General features: G+C 50.8%; 1 protein-coding gene across 1 annotated transcript in view; it reads right to left on the reverse strand.

Annotated features, from left to right (window-relative positions):
* RPS6KA2 (ribosomal protein S6 kinase A2) overlaps positions 1–18,457 on the reverse strand; it is a 339,623-nt gene extending 321,166 nt beyond the window's left edge. The window contains exons 1-2 of the mRNA XM_045865879.3: positions 18,380–18,457; positions 14,622–14,681 (exon numbers count right to left, since the gene is read on the reverse strand). Coding sequence (XP_045721835.1) covers positions 14,622–14,681; positions 18,380–18,442 — 123 coding nt within the window. The 5' untranslated portion in view covers positions 18,443–18,457. The remainder of the gene's footprint in view (positions 1–14,621; positions 14,682–18,379) is intronic.
* Between the last annotated feature and the right edge of the window lie 914 nt (positions 18,458–19,371).

A 19,371-nucleotide genomic window follows, 5' to 3' on the forward strand; every position in this document is an offset into this window, starting at 1 on the left:
CTTGGCCCTTTCCGTCACACTAGAGTCCTGACCACTGAACTCCTCTGGCCAGATGCTCTCTCTTCCTTGGAGCTGGACCATGCCACACAGTTGGGAGTGTTACTTCTATGATGAAAGGCCTCCTTGGAACCACAGCGATACCAAGAGTCTGACTGCAGACACTGGGGTATGCCTCCCAGCTCTCCAGCCTCACCCCTGCAAGACGGGAGCACAGCCCTTCCAGTGGCTGGGGAATCAAATCCCTGCAAGTCACTGCCCTCAGCTAGGAGATCCCCTTCACCCAAGAGCTCGTTCCCTTCTGGGGGGGTACCAGTGTTGGGGTATAATGACCTGGTCCCTGCCCTCTTGATTAGGATTGACAAGGCCTTTGCTGTGGCTACCTATGTGCACACTGCTCCTTCTGCCCAGTCTCTCCCCTCACTCCCCACAAGTATGGACCCCGAGAGCACTCCTATGAAACTCCCTCAAAGGCAGGTCTTCATTTCAGAATCCCAGTTCTAAGCAGCCAAAACCAGAAGCCCCATCACAGACTCGTTTCCTCAGGATCCTTCCTCAGCTATGTTGGATCCATGGAGGTCACGACCACTGTGCATCTCTAAAGAAGCAGGTGGACTTTCTAGGCCTGGCCGGTAGAAGTGAGGACCACACCTCTCACTCGAATTTACCCTTAAACTTCTTTAATGTTTCTAACAACCATCACTCCTCCCCCACCTCTGCCAAAAAAAAAAAAAAGATCAACTCTGAGGAAAATGAGAACATAGTGCCTTGAGCTCATGCTCTTGCCCTTCTCTGCACCTCCTTACAGGAGCATCTTCCTACAGAACAAGGGCTTTACACTTCCTGGTAGGAGTTCTTTTAGGGCATACATCCTCTTTCCTCTTTCCCTGGCTGTATTCTTCCTCGCCTTCCCCATGCCTGGTCATAGCAGCAAAAGGTGATAGAGAGAAATTCCTCCAAAACTGAGAAGGGAAATTACAACAGGAAGCATTTCAAACAAACTATATTCTACCACATACACATACATATATACGCACAATCTCAAAATTACATACTGCGGATAGGTAGATAAAAGATAGATAGAATGACTGATTGATAAATAGATAATAGAAACAAGTTGATGATGACGATAGGTAGCTGATAAGTAGATATTTAAATAATGACAGGGGCACCTGGGTGGCTCAATCGGTTAAGCGTCTGCCTTCAGCTCAGGTCATGATCCCAGGGTCCTGGGATCAAGCCCCATGTTGGGCTCTCTGCTCAGCGGGGAGTCTGCGTCTCCCTCTCCCTCTGTCCCTTTCCCCACCACTCATGAGCTCTCTCTCTCTCAAATAAATAAAATCTTTAAATAAGTAAAGGACAGTCTAAATTAATGAAAACCATGAATCATATGTTTTCTAAATATACACTTATTACTTCCAAGCACACATAATCAAAGGAACTAGAAGCTGGAAAAGCACTGTGGAGCCAAAGCGTTTCCATGATGCCTTAAAGAGCAGAATTTATTTATAATGTCCCCATTAAAATGTTTCATCGTAAATAGATCTTGCCAGCGTATTTGAAAACAGCTTGCTCTTTTATGTAAGACAACTTAATTAGCCTAATTAAGATGCTTCGTGACGTTTTTCTTCCATGACAATGCAGATCATCCTAACAGCGAGCATTTACAGCGTGCTCACTGTGTGCGGGCAGTTAGCCAAACTTTCGCTCAGTATTTCCTAATTTAATCTCACAACTATGAAGTAGACACAAATCTTATCTGCACTAACAGATGATGAACCTGAAGCAGAGGTCACAGAGTGAAAAAGGTGAAATAAATTCATAGGAGCACAGAGGATTTTCAGGGCAGTGGAACTACTTTGTAAGATATCGTAATGATGGATGGATGTCATCATGCATCGTCCAAACAGCACCATGCTCTATCCTTCATGCAAACTTTGGCTTTGGGTGACTGTGATGTGTCAATGTATGTTCATCGACTGTAACAAATGTACCACTCTGGAGGGAGACAGTGATAGTGGGAGAGGATGTGCATTAGTGGGGCCAGGGACTATTTGGGAAATCTCTGTGCTTTCTGCTCAATTTTCTGTGATCCTAAAACTGCTCTAAAAATAAAAGGGAAAACAATCTGGTGGGACTTCAGTTGGCACTGCATTGACTAGCAAAATCAATTTGGAAAATGAACACCTTAATAATATTGAGTCTTCTGGTCCATGAATATGGTATGTCTCTTTATTAATTTACGTCTTCTTTAATCTTTCAGCAGTGTTTTTTTCCCCAGCAGTATTTTATAGTTTTCAGTATATAAACTTTGCATAGATTTTGTTAGATTTATCCCTATGTGTTACAGTCTTTGCAGGCTATTGCATATAACTTAATTTCAATTTCCAATTCTTATTGGTAATATCTAGAAGTACAGGGAGCAGGGAGGGATTCCTGACCCCTTCACAGCAGCTAGCCTTTAGCTGCCCCACAGACAGGATCCCTCCATGGTCCTGAGCATTGGAGGGAGCATGAGGCTCCTCCCATGGTCTTAGGCCTTTGCATCCTGTGAGAGAAGTCTAGCAGCTGGGTTGGGTCTCCCTCCAGTCATGCCCTGGCCCCGATCTTTCTCACATACCTCCAGGGAAGGCCCATGGAGAGGAGATGCAAGGAGTGTGGGCTCCCGTATGCCTGGGGCCCCCAGATTCTAAACTGGTGCAGAAGCCCACACTCAGCTGTTTTGTTTTTACCCACTTCCATGACTGTTTCTTCCACCTGTTCTCTGCCACAGGTGAAATAGATCATGTCCCAGCCCTCCTCGAAGGCGCTTGTCATCCTTTAGGATAAAGCTCCCTGGTTGCCTTACTCTCTGATGGGTTCAAGGAGAAGTATGACTTTGTAGCTCACCTGGCTTTTTCTCATTCTCAAGAACATTTTCTTTATGACTTTCTGCATCCTAAGCAGAACCAGAGCACCAAAGTCTTTTGTTGATGCTGTTTGTTTGCTTGCTTTGAACCAATAATGTATCCGAGTATCTTTCCCTTCAGAAGTAAAGGTCACGGAGGCCGCCCCGCTAAAGTTTTCACATGAGAAAAAACAATCAAGAAGCAGAATTTGCCCTAATTTACAATTAACTTAAGACCTCTTTTTAACTCCTGCTTTCAAGGCACACAAAAATTATGCTGACTCTATTCATGATCAAGTACTCATTGACCAAGGCTCTAGGTCACAAACTCCAAATCCCTGTCTGGTAAACAAGGTATGTCTGAGTCACGAACGGAGTACTTTTGGTATTTAAAAGCGTCGTATGAAGAGGTCAGCAGCTAATGCTCTTTGTTAAAATTAAAATTAATTAATTAAAATTAATAGCTAAACATCAATGCCCTGTCCAACAGAGGTACAATTTAGCTGTAACTGATTTTTTTCATGGAAGTAAAATAACATGGACAGAAGGGTAGGTAGCCCTTAACTTATAAAGTGAGATGCTTTTGACCTTCCTAATCTAATGGTTTAGGGGAAGGCAGAATGAAAGCCTCCACCTGTCAGTCATAATGGGCACTGTTCTTATGTAGGAAAATGTTAAGTTTCAGGGGAAAAAAATGAAATATTTAGCAGTGAAATGTATGGTTCATATACTTTACCTAAAAATACTTGAGCAAAAAATACTAACAAAAAGTAATCTACAAAAATATGACTTATTCCACATTCAAAATCCTCCAGTTGCCCCAAGGAACATGTTTTACAGTTGGTTTCTTCAGATCAGGACTCAGCCTGGAAATACACATTACATTTTATTCTCTTTTGTCCCTATAATATGCAATTGTCCTTCCTGGTCTTTTGCTTCAGACTTGTGAAGAGAACAGACCAGCTGTCCCATAGACAAGCCCATTGTGAATAACGGCACCCAGAGAGCTCCACACGGGGAGCCCTGAAGCCTGTGAATGGGTTACCTTCCGTGTTTAGGTTAAGGATCTTGAGATGGGGAGACTATCCTGAATCATACAGATGGGTTTGATTCTGGGGGGAGGCAGGAGGGTCAGAGTCAGCAGATGGGAGGGTGGAAGCAGAGGGCAGGGTGGGCCAAGGAACTAAGACACCTCCAGAGGCTGGAAAAAGCAAGAAAGCTGATTCTGGAATGGAACGCAGCCCTGCCAACACCTAGATTCTAGCACTTCTGACCTCCAGATCTCTAGGCCTTTGTGGCTTGGAACCCTCACCTGTGTGGTCATTTGTTACCATGGCAATCAGAAGCGAACACAACCACCGCTTGGGCTCCCTGTGAGCTGAATCACAGTGCTCTCCACCTTGTTGCTTTCTTTGTGTTTTCCCTACGAACTTGGCCGCTTTGTTTAAAGTAACTTTCTGCCTTGTCCTTAGGAATGTATCATGGTGTGCCTTGTACTGTAATTATCAGTTCTTCTATCCAACAGAAACCCTGAAGCCAGGGGACATGAGTCATTCATCACTACGTCTTCCAAACTGCCCTTTGCAGGACAGCTGCTGAAGAAATATTTCCTAGATAAGTGAATAAATATTTGCTATTTGTAGAGCAACCTTTAAGGAAGGTAAAAGGAGAAGGAATGAACAGGAATGGGGGAATGTGCCATATCGGAGAGTTTAGTTACTTTATATTATTTTCTAAATGTAAAACTAAATGGACTTGCTTCTCGCCTTATAATAGAGACGTTTGAGTAGTTCAGTTTACCAACTTAAAAATGGTTGCCAGTCACCAGGGTCCTCATCAGAGGGAGGCAGAAGGACCACAGTCAGAGGGAGATGTGAGGGCCGAAGCAGACATCAGCAGAGATGCGATGCCGTGCCATCAGCTCTGAAGGTGGACAGGGCCGGCAGCCCAGGGTGTGGACTGAGATAAGAAAGCGGGCTCTGCCCTGGAGTTCCCACAAGGAATGCAGCCCTGCCAATGCCCGAGCTGAGCCCAGTGACCGTGGGGGTCTGCTCTCCCGAGCCGTAAGATCATAAACTCATGCTGCTTAAAAATAGTAATAACTAAAATAGAAAATGACAAATATCTACCCTCCCAATAGATCATGAGTTGAATTATTGAATAAATTAGTATTCTCCATACATAGAGCAAAATACTTGTGATGGAGCAATGACTACAGATATTAGCAACAAGACAAATCCATGACCTAACGCCAGTCGCTTGGAGAAAAAATGGATTTGGAAGTCAATGACATTGTTCTCAGAGACTGCCCAGTCTACCGCACTGCTTCTAGGAAAAGCCTTTTCTAAGTGTATCTTGCCCTTGTTCTGAGGGTTCCCTGCTTTGGGGACTCAAGGTGTGGCCTGAAGACCAGAAGCACCACACCCCTGGGGAAAAGGCTGATTAGAAATGCAGACTCTCAGGCCCCCCGAGACCTGCTAGGCCAGATCTGCAGCTTTATCAGACTTTCCAGCTGACGGTCAGACTTGCGAGTGAGCACGCCCCGTCAGGGAGCAGGCCCGCCTCCGTCCCCTCTGCCCTCCTCCGGACCTGAGCAAGCTGGGGCAGCCCGGGGACATGCTGCAGGGCGGCCAGACCCAGGGAACAGAAGGCTGCACAGTGCAGGTAGGCCAGGGCTGGGCGAAGGCAGGGTTCTGGGTTGACTTCTTTTTTTATTTTTATTTTTTTATTTTTTATTTTTAGATTTTATTTATTTGAGAGAGAGAGAGAATGAGAGAGAGCACGAGAGGGAGGAGGGTCAGAGGGAGAAGCAGACTCCCCGCCGAGCAGGGAGCCCGATGTGGGACTCGATCCCGGGACTCCAGGATCATGATCTGAGCCGAAGGCAGTCGCTTAACCAACTGAGCCACCCAGGCGCCCTCTGGGTTGACTTCTACATGCGCCTTGACAACCCCACAGCAATACTCCAGGTCCCCGGGGTCCGTCAGCCGCGCTCGTGAGGCCTACTGCCAACCGTCTTCCAGTTTTCCATAGTGAGCGTGCTGGCTTTTCGTAAATCTAGCAGAGCCGCTTCACTGGTCACGAAGGATGGAGCGCACGGCCTCCCCGTACTTGAAAAGAAAGCTGCGTATTCCCACTCCTCCCTGTGTTGTTAAAGGTGTCTGCAAGCCCGAGCCCCCGCCGCGGCCTTCTGGTCACAGAGGCCGCCCCGCTCTCTGGGAGGCAGCGGCCGCGGGGCCCGTCAGGTGTCGGGAAGGGGCAGAAGACGCGATTTCCTAGGCCTGCAGGAAGGCAAGATGAAAGCCCAAGAAAGGAGCCTAACTGCAGAGCAAGAAAACATAAAAATTAAAAAGCTCTGAGCCCGTGGCTCTTTCGACACGCGTTGTCCCCACCACGCTGGCCGCCCCTGGCCCCCCCCAGAGGCACACCGCAGTGAAGTCAGGAGAGGGCCCGGGATGGGGGCCTCGTGGCTGAGAACAGGGGAGGGTTTCTGCAGCATGTGTGATGATTTGTGTTTTATTCCCTCCTCCTGCTGCCATGTAAGCATCATCCCCCACGACCACGCTCTGAGAGGGACAGGGACTGACCGAGGGGGAGAGTTGTGCCGGCGGAGGTCGGGTGTCTGAGGCAAAATCACCCCAAAACGTGCTCTCATCCCAAACTAGGCACCCCCACCACCGGGAGCTTGGGGTTGCCCAAAGTCAGAGGGAGCCCCACACGCTGTTTGGTTGGTGTGGAAGAAGAAATTGCTACAAACCTAGTCAGCTTACATGCGTGGGTTTTAGTTCATGCCCTAAACAGCAGGGTCTGCACCAAAGACTTTGAGCCCCAGACCCATGAGGCCAAGAAAACTGAGTTTCTCAAACATTGTATTTGTTATGGGTTGAACTCTACCCTCAAAAGTCCTAAGCCCCAGGACCTCAGCACATGACCTTATTTGAAAAGAGGGTCACTGCAGACATAATTAGCTAAGAAGTCAGTCATCAACTGGGTGGGCTCTAATCCAATGTGATGGACTCCTTGTGTAAAGACACAGGGAGAACATCCCGTGAGGACGGAGGCAGGGACCCGGCCACGTGTCCACAAGCCTGGGAACAGGGAGACAGCCGGCAACACCGGGCTCGGGAGGCACCTGCAGGGGGCTCTCCCTCCCAGCCTGGAAGGAAGCGACGGCTGGCTCCTCGAGGTCAGCCGTCCAGCCTCCAGAACTGTGGGCATGAATGTCTGCTGTCTGAGCCCCATCTGTGGAGCTGACACCGCAGTCTGGGAAGGAGCCCCGGCTGCCCGGCTGCCTGGATGCCGTACCCGGGCAGCCGACAAACACCTGCTAGCCGTGCACTGCACCCCGCCGCTCGCCTGCACCGGCCTCCCGGAGGCTACTCTTTCCGCATGAGCTCCAAGGGAGGGTCCTGCTTAGAAGTCCCCGCAGCTTCCCAGAAAATCCAGAGTAACACCCAGAGACCTGAGCCGGGTCCCCACGGCCCTGCACCCCGCCTTCTCCACGCGGGGCTCCCGCGCTCCCCCGGCCGCCACACCCACCCCGCGCCTGGAACTGTCTTCCCCACGTTCCTTAGCTGGTGTGTCCCCTCATTCAAGTCCCAACCCAAACCCCACCAGCCCAGAGGGGCTTCTCCACCCACCACTCTGCCGACATGGCCCCCCTCACTCTCCATCCCCACTGCTCTCCCTATACCACTTGGAATGGAATGGTCGCCTTTAGTTGCTTATTTGAAAGAACACTAAAATGGAAGGTCCATGCAGCAGAGACTTTAGTCTGTCTCTGTTATCTGAGTCACTGAGTCCCCAGAGCCTGGCACAGTGCCAGGCACACAGTGCTCACTCAGACATTTGCCAGGGGAATTGAGGAGGAGGGAGGGTGGGAGGAAGTGGGGGGGAGGGGAGGGCTGGCTCCCACCAGGCGTGCGCCCAGGGCCTGTGGTCCCCCACATCCCCGGAGACCCTCGTCATTTCGAGAAGAATCTAGAAATCACCCTCTGGTATTTATCCTATTACTCTGGAAACAGGCGTTTATGTGTCTGAATCCTCAAAGATTATGATTTCCTGAAGAACAGGAGGTCTTACTCATGTTTCTGTCAAGCCTAAAATAGACAGTAGATGCTCCCCAAACTAGGTCTTCAAAGAGACTTCGAGTTCTTTGCATATAAGTTGCGCCCACCGCTTGCTCCCTTCGTTCTGGGGAGGATGGGAACCGGGGTAGGGCCGAGGGACCCGAGCCCCCCACCAGCACCCAGGGAAGCGGGGCCAGAACAGAGACGGAGGGCAGAGACGCTGCCGACGCCCAGCTGGCTGCTTACTCAACACGCATTTGGCACTGAGGGGTGTTTTGGTACTACATCTTGGAGAAAAATATGTCTTAACGATTCCCTAGAGAGGTTTATGACTCGCATAAATTGCAAAGTCTGTGTCTCCACACTCAGCTCACAGCTGCACCTGTTACATGAGTATAGTTCTGCCGTTTTACTCTTTATTCCCTCAAAATATCTGAACGGTCATACACTACACAATTTTCCACCTGATACTTTGAATTTTACCCCCACACATAGAGCATCACTATGGAGGATACAGGTATCCTCTCTTACCATAAATACTCAAATTATCCATCTGAGGTTAACAGAAGATAAGGAACTTCTGTAATTCTTGGATGTTTTGGTACACATAGAAACCAATTCTGTATTTTCCCACTTTGAAGAGAGCGGGAGAGAGAATTCTGAAAAGAGGAAAGGGGAGAGAATCCCAGTGTGACAATGTAGAGCCCCTGAGTTCCCCCACAGCCCCAGGAAGCATGGATATGGCTGCAGGGACGCTGCCCGAGGCCTCCCGTGTGTGGGCCGGGGAGGCACCTGTCACCTTGCTTTAAGCCCAGAGGAGAAGACAAGCCACAGCGTCTGACCTGGGCCCTGATCCCATTAGCCAAAAAGCCATCAGCCACCATCAGCTACACCAGGGGATCAGAGATTCTAGGATTAGAAAGCACAGCAGCGTGAATAGCTTTGGCTTGAAATTCCCTTATTTGTTGGCTCTGCATCATACTGAGCGAATCACAGCATTTTCGGTGCCTCAATTTCACCACCTGAGAAACCGAGGGCAAGTAAGGGACCTCCCTCCCACCTCTCTGCGGCTCAGCAAGGACGGAAGGTGATAGAAATCAGATTCGCGTTAAGAGGTGGCGTTCTTATTCCAGCGAGTCACTGGGCTTCCTCTCTGGTGGGACTGGTGTGCCATCCTTCCCTGGGGGCTCAAACACAGGAGGCCCTAGAGGACACCCCACACTTGATCTTAGGGCTTTTTCCAGCCCTGCTCTGGGCTGAAGTGCAGCTTTAACGAGGTGTTTGCTTTGCGATTTAGCAGCCACCCGGCCACGGGTATTGCTGGCTGTGATGGATGGGTCAGCACCCTCGGCCCCGGGCAAGCAGCGTCTTATGTGACCGGCCACCACCTCCGCTGCTGGCCTGTCCCCCACGGCCACCTGCTCGTTCACCCCGGCTCCAGCCCGGACACAGACCGTGCAGGTAATTTGCTCTGCTCGCCCAAACACGGGCCCGCGTTGCCCCCGGGCGGGGTGTTCTAAGACAGCGGGACAGGGTCCCCGGGGGGCGCGCAGGGCCAGCACAGTCGAGGCGGTCCTTGTACCGTCAGAGGGAAAGCCCCCCAGAAACGGGCCGGCTGCTGGCTCTGTCACAGAAGCAGAAAGACGAGCGTCTCGGCCGCGGAACCAGCCGCGGCCGTCCTCCCGCGGCCAGCGGTGACGGGCGCGAAGGCCCGGTGGGGACGGGACGACCCGCCGCGGGGCTGGGCGCGTGGGAAGAGCCGACCCCTGGTCTCGCGTGGAGGCTCGCAGAGAGCTACCGCCGACTCCGTGGCATGCTGCAGCAATTTCCCCGACGAGATGGCCCATCTTCCTCCACCTCTGCCCCAGTCAGCGCGAGTGCGGGGTGCTGCCGAGCCGGCCGTGGCCAAGCACAGACGGGCTTTCACGGGCTCAGCCCACGACCCTTCCTCCAAACACATGCTGGGTACAGCGCCTTCTCCAGAGTCTCCCTGAGGCCTGAACGCAAGCCTGTGTTTTGCCGGACGGAAAAACGGAAAGCAGCAGGAACGAAAACGGGCTGACGGGGCGGAGGTGACGTGGGCGACGCCAGCCGCAGGAGACGTGACGAGCACCCGACAGGCAGGCAGAGACTGAGCAGGGCTCGGAAGACCGACCATCTCTGTTCCAAACTGCTCTCGCTTTCAACTGTAATTGCTTTGCTCTTAATTGCTTTATTAGTTCTGAGGCTTCATTATTCTTCTTGTCTCATTTCTATTCAAACCAGTTTGGATTGTTTCTTCTTTTTTTAAAGGAACAATGGAACCCTGTCTAGATCCCCAGGGCGAGACAGGTAAGAGAAGATACGCTGGAACCTACAGGTGATCAGGGTGGCTCAGCCCCGACCCCGGTGACATCCCACTCTGACCATGACTTTAGCCCAAAGGGTTCTGATAACACTTTTGGGTTGTTCTCTCCTTCAAGCATGAAGGGTCCTCCATGCTCCCCCAAATCTCTTCCCCGGCCTTGCCCCCAAGCAGAGAAATCAAGGGGTCCAAGCTGTATCTGCTTGGAAGTCAGGTTGCTGGTCATTAAAGGAGGTCACGCTGACAGAACATCCTGCCCCAAATAACCGCCATTGGTCCACCTGACCCCTGAGGAGAAGCCAGGGGCCTGGCAGTGGGGACTGTATCTTCAAGCATCCTCAGACGGGCCGCAGTTGTCTTCTCTGCCCTGGTACCCCCCTCTGCCCCCGACAGAGCTCTCCACCAAGAGGTAGCTGACCTCAGCAGATGCCACCCCCCCACACACTGTTCTGCCTACAGATGCCAGAATCTCTGCTATCAAAACCCGGAGTAGAAGCTCAGGGGGGACAGGGAAACACCCCAGTCATCTTGAGGAAATAAAGTAAAACCATGCCAATGTGGAGAATAACTTATCTGGACCTTGTTTCTGAAGTCGACAAGAAAGTGGTCTTTATTAATAACATAACCCTGATATCTAAGCACTTTAAAAATGCATACACCGAATTCCAGTATTTTTCACAGGTTGTTCTGTGAAATTAGGAACTTGTCTAAAACACCTGTGTCTGTGATCCAGAGACAGAAGGTTAAGGGTTGTGTGGGTACGCGAAGTCTGGGGCTGAGCGGTGCTTAGAGGCCTGGCTTCCGCATCCTGGAAGGGGCCCTCTCCTTTCTGCCTCCCCACACCACACCACACGCCACTGCCCCCAGGGACCAATGACAGGGCTCCTGTGTGGAGCCCCAAGGGGCTTCCCAGACACCTAGGCTCAGTCACCCGTGGACTAATCCTGCACTGTGTGCCCAAGCGAAGCATGTGATTCTGCAGTCAACCGTGTACTCTGGTAGGGTCCTAAATCCTCACCTCCCACCCAGCTTTGCAACACATAACCTGCAAAAGGAGACAGGGAACAGGAGTGCAAATCTCACAAAGCAGGCGCCTCCCACACATTCACGGGTCAACTCTCTGCTCCCGGATTTCCCTTCCAGGACTGTGAGTCCCTCCCAATAACCCCTGAAAGACACAGCTGAAGAAACGTTTCCTGACGCGATCAGCTGAGGGTTTTTTCTTTTGCAAGGGCACCCCGGGTAGGGGGCAGCCTTTCCCTCTGCAATGGTGAGGAGAGGCACGTGGCACTCACACCCACTTCCTGTCTCAATTGCAATCTTTATTCTAGACGTTCTTCCATGGACGGAGCCATGATGTGACATACAACTGGACGAGAACCACACATTGAGATTTTTATACATAAGATGTCCCAAGTGTGTTCTATGCTTTAAAATGTATCCTTATGAAGACGCCACACACAGTCACCGAATCAGAGTGACCACAAGGCCACAGCAGCTCCTGAGTCCCCTCCCGTGTCCCCTCCCGCATGCCTCCAGGATGCACCCACTTTCCTTGTCATCTTTCCATGTTGGGCACCATGTTCTGTCCACCGGGCATCAATAAATATTCTTGATTGAATGAACTGTTGTTGATTTGAATTTTTTTTTCCTAAATAGGGTTTTTCATCATCATACACGTCAGACTGGCCAACGGTGTGAAACTTTTCTGCTCTGACTTCCCTCCCGTGTCTGAGCCATAAATCCTTCAGTTACAGGAGACCCCGCAGTTCCACTCTGAAGGCCCAAGAGGACGCACAAGGAAGCGCTTGCTTCCCACCAACCCTCAGACAGTTGTGAAAACACCCATCTGCTGTGGCTGGACCTGCATGTTGCTTCCAGCATCGTCTATCAGAAACCTCAGGAAGCAGCCCGCTATGTCTCAGAGGCCCCGCAAACACCACGAACCTGTCACATAGCAACACTGCGTCCTGCAAAATACTCCTAAAACTTGTTCGGAAATTCTTCCTTCGTTTATTAAGAGTCAAAGTTAAATTGATATTCTACCATCGGGAAATAGTAATAATTTGCTGTGTCTCACCTCCCATTATCAAAAATAACTTTAAAGAGGTCGAATAATTTTATTGCAACAAATCAGCACCTGCATTTCCACCCAAAATGTTAAGGATAAGACACCCTGAGACTAGGAGATCTTAGGAAATAAATATTGTGAATGAATTAAAAGATTCTCGCTTAGTCTGTTAGGGGCGCCTGGGTGGCTCAGTCTGTTAAGCGTCTGCCTTTGGCTCAGGTCATGATCTCCCGGTCCTGGGATAGAGCCTGTGTTTAGTGGGGAGTCGGCTTCTCCCTCTGCCCCTCCCCCGTCCGTGCTCATGCATTCTCTCCCTCTCTCAAATAAATAATCTGTTTTTAAAAAAAGATTCTCAAAGTGGGGGAAATCGGAGGGGGAGACGAACCATGAGAGATGATGGACTCTGAGAAACAAACTGAAGGTTCTAGAGGGGAGGGGGATGGGGGGATGGGTATTAAAGAGGGCACATTCTGCATGGAGCACTGGGTGTTATACGCAAACAATGAATCAAGGAACATTGCATCAGAAACTAATGATATAATGTATGGTGAGTAACATAACATGATAATAAAAAATAATAAAATTAAAAATTAAAAAAGATTCTGTTAATTGCATAAGCACTTTTGAGCACCCCCTGTCGCACAGGCATGGCGCTCGGGATGGCCCTACCAGGGGAAGACTCGGCACCAGCTATGTGAGCTCCGCGCTGCAGAGCTTCCTGAACCGAGCTAACATACCACAGCCATCTGCCTGCAAGGAACGCACCGCGGGTTTTTGGTGATCAAAATTCCCACAAATGCCTAGCAAAGTGTAAATAAAGGTGGCAGTCAGGCGTGGCTTGGTTTCTCTGAGACCCTAGGCATTGGACCTTGTTAGTCTGCAAGGAGGGCCTCCTCCCTTATCCACTGGCCCTCCCGGGGAACGTCCAGTTGTCCTGTCCTCTCAGGGAAGTAAGTCTCCGGCTCATAAGGCCATTTGGCCTTTCACCTCCGTGAAATTGGCAAAAACAGGGCTACACCTACTCTCCCAGGGAAGGCAAGCACTCCCCAGGCCAAACGTTTTGTTCAAGAACGCTGGAAGCTCCTTGCAAAGCCAGGAGCCGAGCCGGGCTGCTTGCAGAGCAGAGCTGGAAGGCCGCCGGCTAAAGATGAGGCCGCTCTGTGCCCTTTCTCTTTGTTTAACCAACATATCATGTCCTGTGATCATAAGATCCGGTGGCACGGGGCTGAAAATGCAGACTGGCGGGCATGCATTTTGACAGACGTGAAAGACGGTTTTTAGCACCCGAACAGACCATTCTGTAAAGCCAGCAACGTTCACTGATCCACCCCTCCCAGCTACCAGACCTTCCCAGCTGTTTTATAAAAAGCAACAGAATTGCACATCCTACAACTTTTATGCTTCCAAGTGGTGCATCACTGAACAACTCAGGAAATGAAAGATGCTTAATTGCCTTGCCAACCTTCCCCGGCTACGGCGGCCACGGAGGGCACTTCTTCACAAGCGGTCAACGTGCAGCTGCTTCAGCAGAATCCCTTTCCTTTGGCTGTGATTCCCCTTTGGAATGTAGCGCTTTCCTGTCCCAGGCCCCTCAGAGCGTGCTTGCTGGCCCCACAACGTCCCCCACGACCTCGGGGGTGGTCTGGAGCTTTCCGCTCCCTTGAGGGCGAACCCCGTTTCCTGCCGCCCGGGTCAGGCACGTGCCCCACACAGCGTGGAACCCAGGCTGACGTTGCCAGCGACAGCTAATGCCCTTGGCTCTTTCCCACTCCACGCCCCTGCAGGGTGTCCGCTCCACAACCCCCGTCTCCCCTCCTGACCTGCTCCCCACAGAGGGGCCCTTCCCTACTCTGCTCGTGGGGCTCAGAGAGCACAGCCTCACACGTGTTCAGAGGCCTTCCGGCAGGTGAAATTATGTATCACTTCGGTGCCCCGGCTGGTTACTCCACACGCCTGTCTTTATTGGTGATAATACGCCATCTCCCTCGGAAAAGCCCATGCCCAAAAACTATGCCTTTTACCTTGGTTTGTGATTTTTCTTCCTGTTTCATGTATCCCTTTTGAGGGAAATGTACTGACTGTCATATACACAGCATACATGTGTGCATGTATGTGTCTGTGTAGGTGGATGTTTACACACATATATTTCACTAAAATAACCGCTCACGGGCTGTTAATTTCAAACTGCCATTCCTCCCTCCACCCCACCTTCCTCCCCAAAGAATCAGGCTATAATAAAACACGTATAATTACTTCTTCCACGGTATCTTTGACGGTGGGCTCCGAGTCCAGGTTAAGATCCTCCTCGGCGGTCTGACAACAAAGATACACATTGAATGGCGTTAGCATGGCAACACTCTTATAAAGAGCATCACACCGGTAATCAATACGAGGGCGAACGAGCTATTCCCTACTAGCGCAGCAGAACAGGACAACTAAGCCAAGGCCCCCTCCCACCTGTGTCTACTTGAAACCTCGTGCAGCTCCAGGCAGGAAATGGATCTTTCCTGCCTGGAAGGAACGCACCGCAGGTTGCCTCCTGCCAGGAAATGTATTCAGCGTAACAGGCGGTGAATAAAGCACAGAGTGTTTGCATCCACAATTGTAAATTACTCCATCAGCCAAGCGTGTATAACTCCGGCCACAAGTGAAAGAAGCAGGTGATTTACTGATTTACGTAACTCCCTGACCAGCAAGGCAGGGGCTATGGATTCGAGTGGGGGTTCAACGACTAACAGACAGAAACAGAGAAGTGACAAATGGAAGGCGTTTGCAACCATTCTTGTTTGGACGGAATCTCTCAGCTGATGCTCAGAGAATGACTAAACTCGGACAGAGTCAAGTTCCTGGCCCATAAACACATAAAGCAGAGTGTTTCTGTAGGGTAAGTCTTCACCAGGAGGGTCTGGGTCTGAGTCTTGCTTACTGCATCATGACTTAAAGCAAACTGCTTAACCTGGGCCTCAGTTTCCCTATATACATCTGGAACGTTAACAGCATCTACCTACTGAGGGATGTGGAGCGAGCTCGAGGAGCAGTGCCAGCCGACTCGCAGCATGGGCACCATTGCCCGCCACCACCCCAAGCCGGCTGGGTCCCTCACTTCCAGGCGGTCTGCTCACCTAGCGGCTCTAAGATAACCAGCAACGGACAAGCTAGGCCGTGAGATGTCGGGGAGTCCTATTTGATCTGCATTGTTTAAAGACAGGGGCTTTTCCTTTCTTTAATGCATGAGGACATCCCAGAAAGGAAGGTCATGCTTATTCCTTTAAAAGAACATGAAAAGGGGATAAATGGGTCAGCGAGCCCCTGTGGGCAGCCTTCCACCACCACCTTACTCATCCTGTCTCCCATTTTCTCACCTTCCCGCCCCACCCCAGGCATGCCCTTGGCCACGATAAAGCCTGCTGAAAGCCAGTAAAACATCATATGTATGCTGCTTTTTAAGGCCAGATTCTTCAGGGATTTTATGGAGGGCCCAGTTTTTAATTAGCATACATTTCTTTGAAAATACATCTCACTAACTGGTCAAATATACCACCCGAAATATTTCAAAACCATTCATAAAACCGCAAATACTCTCCCTCGATAATCAAATGAGTTTCCCCCATCTATGTGCTGAGGCAAAGCTGGTTTATGTAAAGATAACGGTGTGTCCAGTACAGTGAGCCTCAAACCCAGCCCAGGCCAGTTCAAGAAAACAAGGCAAGGGGAGAGCGACTCATAAGTTGGAGAAGAACTGGAATCCCAGAGTGTTGGTCGCTAGCACTGGGAAACCAGCCATTAGTCCTGTTAAATTTGTGCAAAAGCGAATCATAGAATCACTTGCGCCGTATAGCAGATTCTCTTACAGGAAGAGCATGTGAAACTTCTCATGCAAGGATTTTGTGATATTTAATTTGGAGTGCAGAGGCCAAACGTATTCCATGTGTTTTGCCCAATGTCTTGACATGTGAGATATTTTAGTAACATACAACATAAAACATGTGCAAACCTGGAAAGCAAAATAAGCCTGAGTTCCAGAGCACACAGATCTCCCATCTGTGTGGATTCAGAGGACTCCCCCGGACCCGAAGGACTTCGGGACCAAGGCTTCACATTTAACCTTTCCAGAAAAAGCTCTGATTTTCTGGGTTCCAAAGCAATGGGACTGGATGCTCTGTCTCCATAAAGCATACTGCAGAGGGTATGCAATCCTCAAACATCTACCCAGGAAGCTTGAAGAAAATTTTTTTGGCTTTGAGACCATCTGCTTTACCCAATTTTCGTGATTTGTTGTGGCATGTACATCAACCTCAAAACTTTTAAAATTTGCCCTCTAAATGGGGTGGCAAGGCAGTGCTGTCCGTGACATATTTGAATAACATGAATATACTGACTGCTGGTCCATTTTCAGTCGATCTCAGAAATATTTCCGACACCAGCGGCTCCTTAGAGCTTCGGTCAGCAGCAGTGATGTGAAGTCTGGAGCCCCTTGAGAAATTATGCAAAGCCCCTTCGCTTCCCCACTTCTGTCCTCCTTTCTCTGCCCCGAAGCCAAATCCCCCCCCCTCTTTGTGGGGCCCAGCTGTGCGGGGGCTGGGAGCTGGGTCTCCACCACAGACATAGTTCGGATTACTAAGAGGGCTTCAGAAAGCACCAGGAAGTCAGAGAACTCCTGGCTAATCGTTCTTAATTCAATTCATTCATTCACTTTCTTTAAAAGCTCAAATCTCTCTCAAAAGAAAAAAAAAAAAAATGAGCCCTGAATTAGCAACCCTTGTAAGTGAGAGGCTCTTTCTAAGGCACTGTCTTGGACGCCAGGAACGACATCCTGGGCAAACAGAACAGTCAATGACATAAAGAGCGGGGGTGTCACCTCTCTAGACTTGGGTGCTAGTCATCGGCAGCAATGGTACATTCTTCCATCAGAAAATAGGCTTCGTATCTATGCAGTGCTCTACCCCCTCTGTCGAACATCAGTGTATAGTACAAGCATTAAGTTAGTCTGGCTCCCCAAAAAAGCACTTTAAAACACTAAGTAAATTCTCTTCTAAAACAGAATCTCCCATTCAGTTTAAAATTGTTACGTGAATGTCTCAACATAGAGGTTGTACATATAAACATAAGTAACATTTAAAAGAAGAATTGAATTTACAGACGTGATGCTGGGATAGGAGATAAGACAAAAATTAAAGCTTGGACTTAGTAAACATTTAGCAAGTTATTAGAATTTGCCATTTGGGAAAGCAATCTGAGTTGCTAGAGACAGCACGGGTACGTCTAAGAATCCAGTAGATGGTCTAATAATGGACGAGGGACTGACCCTTCACGGACAAATGTGTGTTGATCATCTGTAATTCAAATTAAGGAAATCTAATTCTATGGACCAGACTTCCAGAGAGTTCCAGGTCCCTGGGGAAGCATGTAGTTAAAGAGAATCAGAGGGGACACCCACCAGCCAGCCCTGGGGAGGGGCCACCGACACTTTCATTATCTTTTCTCCTTATTTGTAACAACTCGTCTTTACTGAAAGGCACACACACTATTAACCCTGCATTGTCTTCATGCCTTCTGTTTCTTAGGAAGTCATCACTGTTTTGCCCCTGGTTTCATCCTCGACTGTAGCAAATGGAGATCTTAAAATGTAAAGCCACTTGTTGAAGGAAAATCAAACGGACGCAGATTAGTTTGGAAGCCCGTGAAGACTTCCAAGATACACACATTGCTCGGGAAGCATCCTGAAGTTTGGTTTAAGAGCAACAGTTTCTTCCTTCAACGCACTGGCTTTCATTCATTTAATTTACACCCCACCCAACGCCCCGTGTGTGGGCACCTGTACACATAATGTTTACATGTATGCACACACGCGCATGCATCCATAGGACACGACATACACAGCCCTGCACACATTAAATATTCAAGCTTCTGTCACATAAAAGTCCCCAGTAAATACGAATCCATTCTATGAGACATGCCGCGAGCCACAGTTAGGCTCCTGCAGAATGCATTCTTCTCTCCTTGGTGCTCACCTCTATTTCCATGGGCTCCACCTCGATCTTCTTCCATAGCTCCAGCAACTGTGCAATCGGCATTTTTTAAAACTTTCCTTTCCGTCTGACCAAGTGCTGGGAGAGAAGAAGCAGGGGCACCGAACAGTGCAGAGAGGGGGCAGACGGGGTGTCAGCGCCCGGGCAGGGGCAGGCAGCGCGGGGAGAGGGGCCCGGGGGTGGCGGGTGGGGGGCCGGGGTCCGCAGTATGGCTGCGGGGCGGGCGGGCTGCGCGCCGGGCCGACGAGCGGAGCCCAGACCGCAGGGCGAACCTGCGCTTGCAGCCTCCGCGCGGCTTCCCGGCCTCGCCCCTCCCCCCTCCATGGCCACTCCCTCCTTCCCTCCCCCCACTATTTTACCTTAATTAGCTCTAAATGATGGGTGCAAGTTGGGTCTGAGGATGCCGCTGCCATAGAAACTGCATAGCAACCAGGGGCTGGGAAGAGGGGAAGCGAGGAGGGGGCCCTGCGGCAGACTCTGCCCTTCTCCCTCGCGGCGCGGCACACGCGCGCGCACACACACGCGCGCCCCCACACCCCCCTCCCTCGCCAACCACTCCCTAAGCCCCACGAGACCCCCGTTAGCCCGACACGGGGGTGAGGCAGGAAGCCAGGTGCAGGGGAGCGGCTTGTCCTGCTCGGACACTGAAGAAAACCCTGGTGTCGGAACTGCCGCGCACCGGGCAGCAGAAGCAGGGCCTCCGCTTCCTCCCAGCCGCCCACCCCATCCCGAGCGCTGGGCCCCCGCAGGAGAGCAGCAGGGCCGGGCCGCAGGAGCGCGCGGCCGGGGGAGGGGGAGGGGGAGGGGGAGGGGGAGGGGGGCGGCAGGGGCTGCGGCCCCCGAGGCCCCGCTCCCCGCGCGCCGGCGGTCCCGTCCAGCCCCCTCGCCTGGGCGCACGATCCTGGCCCCGGCGGCCCAGCCACGAGGCGGCCGAGGCTTGGGGCGGGGCGGGGGGAACGAGAGCAAAGTGGGCT

This window comes from Mirounga angustirostris, unplaced genomic scaffold, assembly GCF_029215605.1.
Source record: "Mirounga angustirostris isolate CCGP_5_RB_7025 unplaced genomic scaffold, mMirAng1.0.hap1 SCAF_8, whole genome shotgun sequence".
In the NCBI taxonomy this organism is placed as follows: Eukaryota; Metazoa; Chordata; class Mammalia; order Carnivora; family Phocidae; genus Mirounga; species Mirounga angustirostris.